This window comes from Lontra canadensis, unplaced genomic scaffold (assembly GCF_010015895.1).
Source record: "Lontra canadensis isolate GAN:19392208 unplaced genomic scaffold, GSC_riverotter_1.0 scaffold60, whole genome shotgun sequence".
NCBI lineage: Eukaryota > Metazoa > Chordata > Mammalia > Carnivora > Mustelidae > Lontra > Lontra canadensis.
This window is the reverse complement of record NW_022631054.1, coordinates 6,115,043-6,128,467: the sequence shown is the minus strand read 5'-3', so window position 1 is coordinate 6,128,467 and position 13,425 is coordinate 6,115,043. Positions and strand designations below refer to the sequence as shown.

At 54.5% G+C, this 13,425-nt stretch overlaps 2 protein-coding genes across 25 annotated transcripts in view; one reads left to right on the top strand and one right to left on the bottom strand.

Annotated features, from left to right (window-relative positions):
- The window catches only part of MACF1 (microtubule actin crosslinking factor 1), a 337,353-nt gene extending 330,436 nt beyond the window's left edge, over positions 1 to 6,917 (bottom strand). For all 24 annotated transcript variants that reach the window (XM_032877332.1, XM_032877340.1, XM_032877337.1 and 21 more), the window contains exon 1: positions 6,683 to 6,917. In XM_032877332.1, the coding sequence (XP_032733223.1) occupies positions 6,683 to 6,902 (220 nt within the window). In that variant the 5' untranslated portion in view covers positions 6,903 to 6,917. The remainder of the gene's footprint in view (positions 1 to 6,682) is intronic.
- A 2,434-nt stretch (positions 6,918 to 9,351) lies between these two features.
- LOC116879340 (basic proline-rich protein-like) lies at positions 9,352 to 10,350 on the top strand. Its single transcript, XM_032877523.1, has one exon. It carries the CDS (start codon positions 9,352 to 9,354, stop codon positions 10,348 to 10,350), a length of 999 nt encoding a protein of 332 aa, XP_032733414.1.
- The last annotated feature ends 3,075 nt before the right edge of the window (positions 10,351 to 13,425 follow it).

Sequence of the window (13,425 nt, the reverse complement as noted above, 5' to 3'; positions counted from 1 at the left end):
GTTGGAGCCTAGCACAAAGCAGCTCTAGAAATATGTGGCAAACAAGCAAATGCATGATCAATGAATAAGAAAAGGAATGAATCGATGCATTCATGAATTAGTGAACAAGTGTATGAGCAAATGAATGACATTCATGGAATGGTTAATGTGTATCTAGTGCTGGTTACCTAGCAGGCATTGAGCCAAGCACTTCACTCTCACTATCTCATTTAACCCACCCCATGAGACTCTGCAGTGGCACTCTTGGTCCCCCCATTTTAACTGTGGGAAAGTGAGGCTCAGTGAGGTTAGTCATTTCCTCAGGCTCACCCAACTGGCAAGTGATAGAACTGGAACTGGGACTCCAGCTGACTCCCAAAGCCATGCCCTTGAGTGAATGAATAGAAGAGTGAGCACGAGAGGGAGGAGACGAGTAAGGAGGGAATGCAGAGGGAAAGGAATGCCCAGAGACACACCCACTGAGGCTCCAGGCAGAACCTCCCCCTAGACACAAGGCAAAACCCTGGTATCTTCTTGAGTAGGGGTGAGACACAGCTGAGGACAGAAACTTCTACCCATCATTGGTTTTCAGGTTACAGGGGCTGCCAGACCGTCTCTGCAGCAGCCTCCTAAGTCCAGGCAGAGACTGCAGCCAGGTGCACCATCTCTGCTCCTGCAGGAGCGCCAAGGCAGAGCCAGGAAGCTGGCCCACTTCTACCTGACAGGTGGCAACTGGCAGACTCAGGGCCAAATCACGGCAGGTCCTAGCCGCAGCAACTGGCCGGGTGCAGGATCGCACTTTGGTGGTGGTGGGTTATTAATACTCCCCCCATCCAGATACGTTCACAGACCTCTTCCCGGCTGGAAGGCTGCGGCAACAAAAGAAAACGCAGCCCTAGATTCCACTGTACAGTCAGCTCCTCTGGTGTCATGTCATCGCTAACCCTGTGGGACTGAGAAATGACAGGCTTCCGTAGCCCCCGAATGAACCAGTCCTTCCTCCACATTCCTAACCTCAGCCCTTAGCTGCTCCAGAACAGAGAGGCATGAGTCAGACTGCCATTCCAAACCTGTCTCCGTGTCACCTGGGAAGTCACTGGAAAAGCATGATGGAAAACCAACAGCACAAAGCTGACACCATGCAATGTGGCAATCACCTTCCTTTGCCAGCTGGGGTCCCACAAAGACCCTGAGCCTCAGACGAAAGACAGTCAGGCTGTCTTTTCTGCTGCCTGCACAAAATTCTGCCCACGTGGTCACTTTCCATCCCTGCAGCTACTGTGACCCAGATTCACTTTCAAAGGGCTGGGGAGTGGAGCTACAATTCTTTCTGCCCCACTTTCATGGGACTTTCCTGCTACCGAAACCAAGCTCCAGGATAGGATCAGGGGACTCCGGAGGATACTGCCAGGAAGAAGCAGAGAAGCTAGGAAGTAAGAGGACCTCCCTGGGTGCAAAGGTCAAAGAACCTGGGGCAAGCAAGACTGGTGGCTCTGGAGTAAGGGTTCCCAGTGGAATTGTTTTTAGGGCTCCCTTTCCTGCCCCTGCTTTCCTTTCTTCCCAACATGGTTTGGCCAGAAAAAAAAAAAAAGCCTTTCCACCTGCCCTCTGACAAAGCCCTAGTGTGAACAAAAGAAAGGGATGGAATTAAGAGGCCCAGGGCCCCTCCCTGGCTCACCTGGGAAACTGCTGCCTTTCTGGAGACTCCATTGACTCTCCTAGTGGCCCAGAGAGCTCACAAGTGCAGTAACGGGCATGTTAACCCGTGTTGTCTAACACGTCCCGACTCTCACTCAATGATCATTCAAAGCAGATGCCAACATCTCCCTTTTATAGACAAGGAAACTGAGGCTCTAGGAAGTGAAGTCTTTCACCCAAGTTTTCTTTTCTTTTTTTTTTTTTAAGATTTTATTTATTTATTTGACAGAGAGAGATCACAAGCAGGCAGAGAGGCAGGCAAAGAGGGAGAGAGGAGGAAGCAGGCTCCCCGCCGAGCAGAGAGCCCGACACAGGGCTCGATCCCAGGACCCTGAGATCATGACCTGAGCCGAAGGCAGAGGCCCAACACACTGAGCCACCCAGGTGCCCTCACCCAAGTTTTCTTCCTCTAGGTCCACTTGTCTCCACTGGGCCTGGCACCTAACTGGGGCTAAATCCATTTTTTTATTGAACAAATGAATGAACGAACAAGCAAAGAGGCTCCTTCTCAGAGCTTCCATCCTGGAGGAGAGATGCATGGGTGCAGAGAAGCAGGCCCCTTCCTCTGACCAGGCATAAGCTCTCAAACACTGGCTCCCCAAAGGGAAGCCCTTGAGAGACTCCAGCAGCGGAGGTGAGGTGAGCTCTCAAAGCAGGGCCAACCAGCATTGGAGCTGCATCTCATGGCCCTCACCAGGCTTCTAGATTCTAGTAAGCCCATGCTTTCAGGGTGAGATTCTGGGGCAACACCAGGCAGGGTAAGATGGGACTCCTGACTATAGCAACCTCTAGATCTGGTGGCGGAAACAATGAACTATAACATAAATCAACTGAAACAAGGGCTGGGCAGAGATATAATTGCTGTCTGACTGGAGGGATCAGGGAAGGCTTTCTGAGGGAGGCCACATGGGAGAAGATGTTGGGAATGATGATTTCACCAGCACCTGCTGAGGGGTGGATTGCTTTCTGCTGGTTAACTAGGAGGCCAGTCCTTAGCCCTGAGTCCCTCTGCTCCCCTGTTTCACAGTGCACACATGAATGTAATTATTTTTTCCTTGTCGTCCTCTCAACCAGACTGAGCTTTGTGAAGAAGGGACCACATCTTCAGCCATCTTTGAATATCAATGCTGAGAATAGGGAGGGTCCTGAAGATGTGAGGTTAAGTGGATGAATACCGGATTGATAGGTGGATGGGGAATTCTTCCTGCACCCAGCCCAGTCCCGGCCCAAAGGGGATCTCTTCTTCCAGACACTTTACTGCCATCTGCAGGAAATTTGTCATAATAAATATACAAAGCCACAATGACAGAAAGGAGGAATGGCGCCCCCTTAGAACTGTACAGCGTGCAACTGTGTGACACTCTGTCCTACACCCAGCTTTTCTCTGGGGAGTGGGGAGCGCCCCACAAGCCCCAAGATATACAACCTTCTTTCCTCTCCTGTGGGGTTGTGGTCCTTGGAAGACTACCTTCTTCAGTCCCTCCCATTCCTTGTTGCCTCCTGCCAATGAGTTAAGGCTATCACTAAAGCTGGTTGGGCAGTAACAGAGAGCCAGAGGTCTTCAAAGAGGCAAAGTTTCAGAGATCTTTTTCTCTGCCTTTTTATAGGCCAGGATCTTGAGATCTCCACCAGAAGTGAGCAGGAGGGCTCTCAGGTGAGTCTGGAGACCGGCTCAGCTTTTTAGATTGTCACCTGCACAAGATTCAGCCTGGCCCGGTTGCCACACGTTGCCTGAGGAAATGGAAATAACAGTGTACCCAGAGTCAGAGGCCCTGTCTCTGCCAGGGTGTGACTACAGGCAAGTTGTTTAAATCCTCTGGGCCTCAGATCCTAACACAAGTCCTACCTAACTCGCAGTTATTGTGAAATCTCTATGCAAACCAAAACACAGATGGACAGAAACCGGCTTTCTTGGTAATGGACTATTGTTCCGTTGTAATGGGGAGAGACTTAAGGAGTTGAGAACAGGGCTGGCCAAGAGAGAGAGAAACTGGCGGGAAAGGATGAGGATGGGAAGAATCGGGTTACAGCACGCATGCAGGCCCCAGAACCTGTGTGGGCTTTGTAGACTGAGATCAGCAGGTTTCTCGTCCTGACACGCCTCTCTGGTCCGACATGTGTGACCAGCAGGGCCCCTCCTCCCCCGCCCCCAATCAGGCCTCTCAAGCGCAGGATGCTGAATGGGGCCAGGGAAGGAGGGAGGTCTCTGCATTTGGTAAGACTGATTCAGACACCCCCACTTGGCTTCACACCCAGACCCATGGGGAGGAGAAAACTGTATGGGCCACAGCTGGCTCCCAGGGCCAGACTGACTTCATTTCCTCCCAGAATGAAGGTTGTGACTTCAGAGAGACTCGGAGCACCCAGGATCTCCCAGGCATGCCCTTCTGGCACCTCACAGGAAGCAGCCCCCGAAGAAGCCAGGCTGCCTTTTATTTTTTTATTTTTTATTTTTTTTCCAGGCTGCCTTTTCAATAACACTGGTCGAACCCCCACCAATGCTCCGAAATCACAGTAAGATTGCAGCCAGGCCCTGCAGCAGCCGGCCCGCCTCTTCTCTGCTGCTAACGAAACACGCCCAACTGCAGCACACGAGTTATTTTTAACCATGACAGTCTCCACATTTTCAGCCTCCCTGGCCCAGCCCCCTCCCCAGGATTGTCATTTGGCAGCATCAGGAGGTACAGAAGATCAGCATCGATGCCGGAAACACAACACAGTGCCCGCTGCCCCTCTGCTTAGTGGACCCAGCAGCACCTTTAGAGACGTTGCCTGGGGCCCAAGCCCTCTCAAGCCCGCCCCACTCCTGTGCTAGACTTGCAATATTGAACAACAGGCAAATCATCCCGTGGGGCCCCTCAGAGCAGCCTGGAAGGGGAACTCACCCCAAAGGGACCTAGAAGTATGTCTACGTGGTGGAGGATGGGGCTAGAGAGCATACGGATGGAGGAGGCCACCTTCAGGAAAATGAGAGCTTTGTGGGTCCTGAGACTCCTTGGTTGGGGCCCCTCAAGGTTGGAGACAAGTAAAGCCCTCCCGGCGTCCTAGAGACAGCTGGGAAACTCTCCGGACTGGCTGATGCCACAGGTCCAGACGTCTTGAGGAGGATGGAAGACCCTTCTCCAAGGGCTTCCTGCTGCCCACAAAAGCAGTGTAAACTCTCCAGCTTGCCTGCCAGGTCTCCTCCTTGGAAGATCACCTTCTGCTAAAACCCTCCCTTCAGGACTTGAGCCCACAGAACCCTCTCCCTACCTAGCATCCCTTTACAGCTCACTGCCTGCTCCTGGATCACTCACAATTGGTCACACATTCTCCCCAAAACGCTCCTTGCACTCCTTCCATCATTCGGGGCTCGTTGATCTCCAACACGCACAAGGCCCTGTGCAAGCAGCTGGGGGCAAACACAGAAGCAAGACATGGTCTGGCATTGCTAACAGTCCTGAGGGAGTGACAGGTTCCCTGGGGAATAACTGCTGAGCTGTACAAGGGAGAACAGGGGAGGGAAAAATATGAATACAAGAGCGGAGGAGGGAGCTCTGGATGCCGCTGGGGGTACTGGTGACAGACGAGGTCGCACTTTCCCAGTGCCTTACAGAGCAGAAAGCTACATCATGGGAGGTCTGAGCCCGCAAGGCGCACAGCTCTAGGGGTCAAGGTACATCTCAGTGTGACAAGGTGCTTAGAGGCCGAGACAGCAGAAGGTGAAGCTCAGGAGGGCCCTGATTTCAGCGGCCTCTATTCCCCAGGCAAGGAAGAGCCAAAGAAGGCTCAGAAGCAGCTGAGTGACAAACAAGATCAGGTTCACATTTTAGAATGAAATACTCTTGTGAGTCACATGGAAGAGGGTCAAGACCACGAGAACTGAGAGGTGCAGGTTGGAAGACCCAGGTGGGAGGGGACAAAGCAGAGGCTGGCCGGGGCATTTGTTGAGAGACACCAAAGAGGGAGCAGGACAGGCCTTGGTGAAGGAATGAAAGTGGATGATGTCACTGAACTAGCTGCTGCCCGGCTTAGTCTAGCTTGGCCTCTGTACTCTGGGCCCGCTGGCAGCGGGGGACGCTAAGCATAGCTCCCGGAGGAGGCTTGGATACCCTAGAGGAAGCAGCAGAGGGAGCACTCCACAACACTCCCCCCCACTTTCCTGACCCAGAAACAGTGCTGAGAGCTTTCCATACATTATCTCATCTCATCCTCAAGGCAGCTCGGCACAGGAAGCAGTCTCAAGCTGAGGAAAGTGAGGCTCAGAGAGGACAGGAGACTTGCCTAGAGCCACACAGCTGGCTGGTGGCAGGATCACTGGCCAGCACTTCCCCTCCCTGACTGCGGGGCCTGCACTCCTGACTGTGGCCCTGAGGGAGGCCCTGCCGGCTCAGTTCACCTGCTAGCAGAGAAGCGGGCATATCCCACAGCAGCAGGCATCCCCAGCCCTCGAGCAGCAGGGAGGCTAAGCAGCAGAAAGCAGTGTGAATGAAACTGCCCTCTCCAAGGACTTACTCCAAGGAAATAACTCAACAGAAGTCAAGTGCTATTATTCATAAAGATGTTCTTTGCATCACTGTCTATTGTGGCAAAAAAAAAAAAAAATTAGAAAATGAGTAGGATTTTTAAAATCATGAAATGTTACATAGCCTTTATAAATGGTAACTCTAAAGCCTAAGGTGTAATATGGAAAATCATTTGGTTATAAGAGTAAGTGAAAAAAGTCAGATCCAGAATGGTGCGTAGACCACGAAGGCAACTGCGTGGGGACAAAGATGGAGAAGGTGCAAAACTGCATCCAGGCCTCTGGCCAGCTCACAGGGGTGAGGAATGGCAGAGTCTACCATCTTGGGTTTTTCTTTAACGTTATTCCATCATCTTTCCAACAGTAACAATGCCAAGTTGGACTCCAGCTGGCTTGTCAGAGCGCCCCAGGAGGCCCCCTGCATGACCTGCCCCCAGCCGGTGCACACAGGCCCAGTGTCACCTTGCCTCCTGCCACCCTGCTCACTAGGGCCTCTCTTACCAGCGACTCTGACCACGGCCCGCTCCGCAGGGTCCAGCACCGAGTCCTGGCTCTTCCGCTTCTTCTGCTCATGCAGTGGAAGGTTCCAGGGTAAGGTGTCCCCGGGGGGACATGGGGAGAGGCTCCCTGACCTCTCGCTCCTGTACGATCTCTCACTCCGGCAGGACCGCTCACTCCGGCAGGACCGCTCACTGAGCGTCTCTTCGTCTGAGGAAGACATCGCCCAGGCAGGGGTTGCCGTGGGAGGGTCTGGGAGCCCAGGGACAGGTGGTCTGTGGGAGAGAGGAGAGCACATGAGCAGGTGAGGGGGTCGGTCATATAAGGCACACTGGGACTTGGGAAGCAGGTGCTAGTCCTAGTTCTGCCATTGACTTGACCTCTGAATCTCAGTTTCTTCATCTGGAAAATGGGGTGATGATAATGCAGGGCCAAATGAATTCACAGGGGTTGACAGAAATCCCAGGACGTAATATGTAAAGATGTTCATAAATATGAAAGTACTCAGGGAGCCTGGGTGGCTCAGTTAGTTGAACGTCCGACTGTTGGTTTCGCCTCAGGTCATAATCTCAGGGTCGTGGGGACCAGTCCCTCATCAGGCTCTGCGCTCAGTGGGGAGCCTGCTGGAGATTCTCTCTCTCCCTCTCCCTCCGTGCCTCCCCCTACTCTCTCTCTCTCAAAAGAAATAAATAAAACCTTTAAAATAAATAGATAAATAAATAAATAAACCTGAAAATACTCTGTAAAAGTTAAGCTCCTATTCCTAATAAGCGCTACTATTGTTAGTTGGTCATTTGGACCTTTCAAGTCCCACAGATCATAAGACGTGGATTCAGGTTCTGCCCTGAGGAAGCTATTTGACCTCTGAGCCTCAGCATCCTCATCTGTAAAGTGGGGATGATGATAGCACCTACACCTCCCAGGGCTGTTTGCAAGGCACAAATGAGATCCTGCAGGTAAAGCGCGGAACAGGGCACGGTGTCTAGTAAGCACTTAATGGACGGCATCTACTGTTCCATTCCTGTTCGACCTACCTCCCAGGAATGTTGTAAGGATAAAATGGGGCAGCAGATGGGAAGTATTTTCAAAAAGCTAAAGCACGATCTCACTGGCAGGCCTGAAACAAAGCTTGAGCTAGAAAAGACAGAAATTCTACATCTGTCTCATTCCATCTTTGGCCAAGTCTATTGAGAAAAGTATTGAACTTGAAGTAAGACCAACCTACGTGTCAACTCTGGTCTGGCCACTTTACAACTGGTGTGGTCTGGGGCAAGTCACTTCACCTCTCTGGGACTCAGTTTCCTCATCAGCAAAATGGGGGCACTATTTCACCTTAGAGGATGTTTTAAGAACATAGTGAAATGCAAATCTAAAACTGGCTGGAACCACACAGGGCACACAATGGGTGTTAGATAAAATGTTCATTTGCTTATTCCAAGGACTGTTGTGGGAATAAGTGGCACAGCATGGGGGTGGGGGAGGTGGTACAGAAAGTTTTTCTGGTCATTTTAGCTAGTGGAGAGATCTGAATGGAAACACAACCACTCTGGGGCCAGCTGGGCTCCACCAGCCAGACTGGGCAGCCGTCCCTCAGCCAAGCCAAGCTCCTTTCCCAGAACCATCTGCTACACATGGCCCACCACCTCAGCGGCCTCATCAGAGCGTGGATGGTGCATGCCTTCAGCTACCAGCCTCCCTGCAGGCCCCAAATCCAGCTCAACTAAGCAGCTCTCACTTTGGCTCTAGGGTCCAGGTTGGGGGGAGACGGTCAGCTTTCCCTTATGGGGAATACCTGCACCTAGGTCTCTGGGTACAGCTCCTCCCAGATTCTGGGAATCTCAGCCTGGAGGGAGCAAGGGGCAGGGGCGGGCTCCTGGGTCATTGGTAGATCCCCACCAGAAGCACAGAATGTGAAAAGATAACAAAAGAAACATCAAACGTTTGCAGGAGGCCTCCAAGCAGCCACGGGCAGATAGAACAGCCCTTCCAGGGCCCCTCCTGTGCGGGAAGCATTCGGGCCCTTTTCCCATGGAACATCAAGAAGGAATCTAGCCACAGAAAGGAAAGGACCCAGGATCTGGCACAGCTCTGCCTTTTATCCTAGCATTCCCCCCTTCCCGCAATTACTTCTGGTGCCCGCCTCCCACAGCCAGGTCCGGTGCCCAAGCGACTGCCCCCGCCTCGGGGGAAATTCAGGCCAGGCTTCCCTCCCCAGCGTCAGCAGCGGCCAGGAAAACGCCCCTCCTCTCAGACCACCTGCTTCAAGCCAGAACCGCCCATTCCTCCCCAAGACGCCCATTTACTACAAAGGCCGGCACATCCCCAGCCTCGTCCCAGGGAGACCGTCTCTCCCCAGCTCTACCCGGGTCAGTCAGCCTCCCCTCGCAAACACCTGTTTGACCTCGGGGCTCTCGCCCCACCCCTCGCTCACCTGAGTCACTCCATCAGCCCCCGAGTCGCCGGAGAGCGCGCCCACGCCCCCAGCCCACTCCCAAGGCCGTAGGCCCGGTGCGCGACAGGCACCTCACCCGGCTCTCGCCCGCTGAGGCCCTCCCGCCCCCGGCCCCCTACCCCTGCCCCGCAGTGGGGGAGGGGCGCGCCCGCGAACCCGGGGCCCCGCGGGTGGGTCCGCGTGCCTGCCGCGCGCGGCTGACAAAGAGCGGGGCCGCGCCATGCGGACGCGCGACCGGGAGCCGAGCGGGCGCCCAGGCCCGCGGCGGAGACCTGGGGCCGGGAAGCGCCTTCCCCGGCCGGGCCCTGGCCGCTCCGCAGCTGTCTCGCCCGTCCCGAGAGGGCTCGGCGTACCATCTTCCCGGAGAACACGCCTCCCTCTGGCCCGGGCAGCGCCCGCCGCGGGGAGACCCCCGCCCCGCGCGCTTGGCGCTCGCCCGCCCGGGCCGCTGGGGCTGCAGGTGCGAGGCCCGGGCGGCCGCGATGCCCGCGCCTGTCAAGCCGCCTCCCCGCTGCCGCCGGCCGCCCGGGCTCGGGCGCGGCCGCCCCGCGCCATCCAGCACCGCGCCCCGCCGCCGCCGCGCACCCGGTGGACAGGCAGGGAGCCTGCAGCCAGCCCCGCGCCCCGCGCCTTACCTTGGGAGCCGGAGCAGGGGAGACCGGCCGGCGGCAGCAGCAAAGGCGGCGGCGGCGGCGGGGCGCGCCCCGGGCTGGTGCGCAGAGGAGCCGAGGGGAGCGGCTCCCACAATGGCCGAGCTCGCGGCGCCGAGCCCCCCGCCCCCCGCGCCCTAGCGGCAGCGGCTGAAGCGGAGCCGGCGCAGCCGCCCAACCCGCTCCCCCACCCCCGGCGCCGACGCCGCCCCCCGCCCCTCGATGCGCGCTCCCCCCGCCCCGCACCCCACCCGCGGCCGCTGCCTCGCTCCCCGCGCGCCCCTGCCGGGCCGCAGCCCGGCGCCCCCCCCCCCGCACTGCCCCCAGCGCCCTCCTTCTGGGTCCCTCCCCCCCCGCAACTCCTCCCGTGCGGCCGCGGGGTTCCCAGGCCAATTCACACCCCCACATTCCCCGCCCTGTGCTCCCGCGCCCTCTCCGCCCGGGCCCCGCGGCCACTCACTGACCCGGGCCTGCCTCATCCGCCCGCCCCTTTGAAGCTCCTCACCGCCGGTCCCCGAGTCGCTGTCCCAGGCTGCCGGGCCGTCTCTCAGCCCGGACCTGGTTCTTAAACGGCCCATTCCCCGGCCTGCCCCTCCATTGCCGGCTTTCCCCAAACCCACATTCTTTCCCTGCTCCTGGGGCTTCTGCTTCCGCTCGGGAGAGCGCCCGAGCCGGTCCACATACCCGCTGGGCTTCTGGAGCTGAACGTAGGAGGGATCAGAAGGAGGCCCCATCTTCCCCACAGGGTAAAGGGCAGAGCGGAACCAGGCCCCATGAGGCAACTCACTCTTGTGCTGCATCTCCTGAGAAAACATTTATTGAGCGGTTTCTGCATGCTCCGCCTAGTAATACAGAAAATAAGAGCCAGAAATGCTTTCAGTGCTTTCATAGTACAGATAAGGGAGTATCTTCAGAGAAGGGAGGGTATTTGCCTCAAGTCACTCCTCGAGTGACCTGCATAGCAACAGCTGCTGTTTGGGTGTGCCTCCTGGGGGACCATGCAAGAACCATGCGAGGTGCTTTACCTGGGTCGTGCTGTATCTGATCCTCACAATCCTGTTCATTCATTCTTTCAACAAATCTATGTACTGAGCATCTACCATGTGCCAGGCCCTGGGCTCTGTGCTAAGAATATAAGAGTGAGCAAGATGCATCTGGTCCTGCCCACTGGCTCCACTGGACTCAGCAGTAAAGGCAGGATATAAACCTCAGTGGATCCCTTAAAGCCATATTATGATCATCAATTTCTGGGTGTAGAAACTGTGACTAGATAATTTACTCAGTCATCTAGGAAGAAAGTAGCCAATTCAGAACTAGGATCCATGTCCTCAGACTCCATATCCTGGGTCCTTTTTCTCTGTAAAGGTTAGGAAAAAGTGGGTGGGATCAACTTAAAGGCCCTTGAACTTCAAGCTAAGAAATCTGGTCTAAATTATGTGGTTATGAGCAGCCAAGGAAGGAAGGAAAGCAGAAGAGTGAACGCAATCCAAAGACAGGCACAAGATGAGTGTGGATGGCTATGCCAGAAGACTATTGCAATAGTCCCAGCAAAAGGTAATGAGGCTCTGATCCCAAGAAGGGGCAGTGGAGGCGGGAAGGGGGGATTTCCACCCACTGACACCTTCTAGGTTTCTGTCTGCATGTATCTTCCCATGTTAAATAAAGGAAAGGAACCACCACTATTAAATTTCAGTAAGTGCTAGGCAATGCTCCAGGCATTTATGTACATTATCTTGTTAAATCCTCCTCATAACCCTGTGCAGTAGGTATCTTTAGGATTCTCATTTTAGAGTAAAGAGACAGTGACTTTGAGAGGTTAAATGACTTGCTGATGCCCACAAAGCAAGCTAGTGTTGGGGCTTGGGTTAAAGCCCAGGTTAAAGTGCAAATCTTGTGCTATAACCATTGCTCTTCACTGTCTGAAGCCAAGGCAAAGAACCCAAGTCCTTTGATCCAGCCAAGGGTTCTTCACTGTGGGCCACAGGTACCTTTTGGACTTCCAGAGAAAGGTCAGGGGTCCACAAATGTAGCTGGGCTGGTAGCATAGGGACATTTCTCCCCAGAAGCCTGCAGAGGCCTCAGCCCAGGAGAATTCAACAGACCGGTTCGAAAGTTCCCGTGGGGATGTGCTTAGAAAACGTGAGGCAGAAGCAGAAATGCAAAAACCCTTCTCTGGTGAGAGGGTCACATGGGTGCCAAGGGGAAGACATAACAAGGGTGCCAGTGGCTGGGTATGAGACTGAGTGTCTTCAGGGGCTGGGACCTGTGGCCCCAAGCTCTGGAGACAGGACCAGCTGAGGAGATCTCCTGGGGCAGGGCTGTCTCATTCCTTAGGAAGCCTGCAACCCCAGCCTCTCTGACTGGAGAGCATAGAATGTTTTGCCTCTTCTCAACCTCATTGTCCTTCCCAAATCTGACCACCAGTCCTGTCCTGAATTATTCATGCTGTGGGCTGAGAGAAGGTGGAGCTTCCAGAGGTTTCGGGACTCAGAACCTAGGACATTCAGCTTTGTCTCCCCAGGACTTTAGCTCCAGCACTGCTGCCCTGGAATTGAGCTGCTGGTAAGATCTGCCAAGCTTTCTGCAGCTGGCTGCTGGCCAGTAACCTTGGGCTACTGGGCTTTGATTCATTTCAGCCAATCTTTTATTGAGGAATACCATGTGCCGGGGACAGTTCTGTGTCCTGTCAAGAACACGGGAGTGAATCTGTTCAGGTCTTTGTCCTTGAGGATTTGTGGCCTAGTGGAGGGGGCAGACACTTAAAAATTATTCCCTTCTACCATGTCCCCTGCGTCTGGTAAGTGTTCCCCTTCACTGTCCCCCATTTCACCAACTGAAGTCCTCTGCTAATTCCCTCCAGAAGTCCGTGGCCTTGGAACTAGGGAACCTCACACCCCAAGCACCTGAGCAAGGTTCTTGCCTTGGAGGGGCCCCAAAACAACCTCTTACCCAGAACTATTTGGAGTCCTGAACTTGGCCCCAGACTGTGGCTTGGGCCCCTAGGTTTCCAGCCACATCAGGAAAATGACACTCACTCTCGAATCCACCCATTCAGCAAACACTAATTAAGCATGGAATCAGTGCCAAGCACCCAGCTTTGTGTTGTGCGGCTGGTTCAAAACCAAATCACACAGGCATGGCCCCTGTTCTCATGCTGCTCACAGTCTCAGTGGGGAGAAAGACAAGCAAAAGGGCAATTATACTTGAACGACAGTGCAGAGATGGCGGGGGGAGTAGTATAGGACACCCTGGGAGGGAGCACGGCACAGAGGCCAGATAATTTTACCAGGACTTTCATCCTTGTCTTTCTTGGTCTTTGCATAAAGGAAGACTCTTCCAGTGGCCTATGTAGTCTTCCATACTGGCTTTTCCTTCCACTTTATCCTGTATTCCAACCTATTCCTCTGGACCCTTTGGAATCAGACAGGTGTCCAATGGAAGGTGGAAGTAAACATGAACCTGAGTGGAGACTGGAGCGTGAAGTAATACTATCCAGAGGAAAGAGCACAGGATCCCCAAACTCGGAGGGACTTGGAAGATTTCTAAGCTCTGCCTAGAACATTTCCTGCCCACCTTTCACTGAGCGATTCCTCACATCCAGACACTGGTGATGTCCAGATATGTATCTCATCTGTGTCTCATCC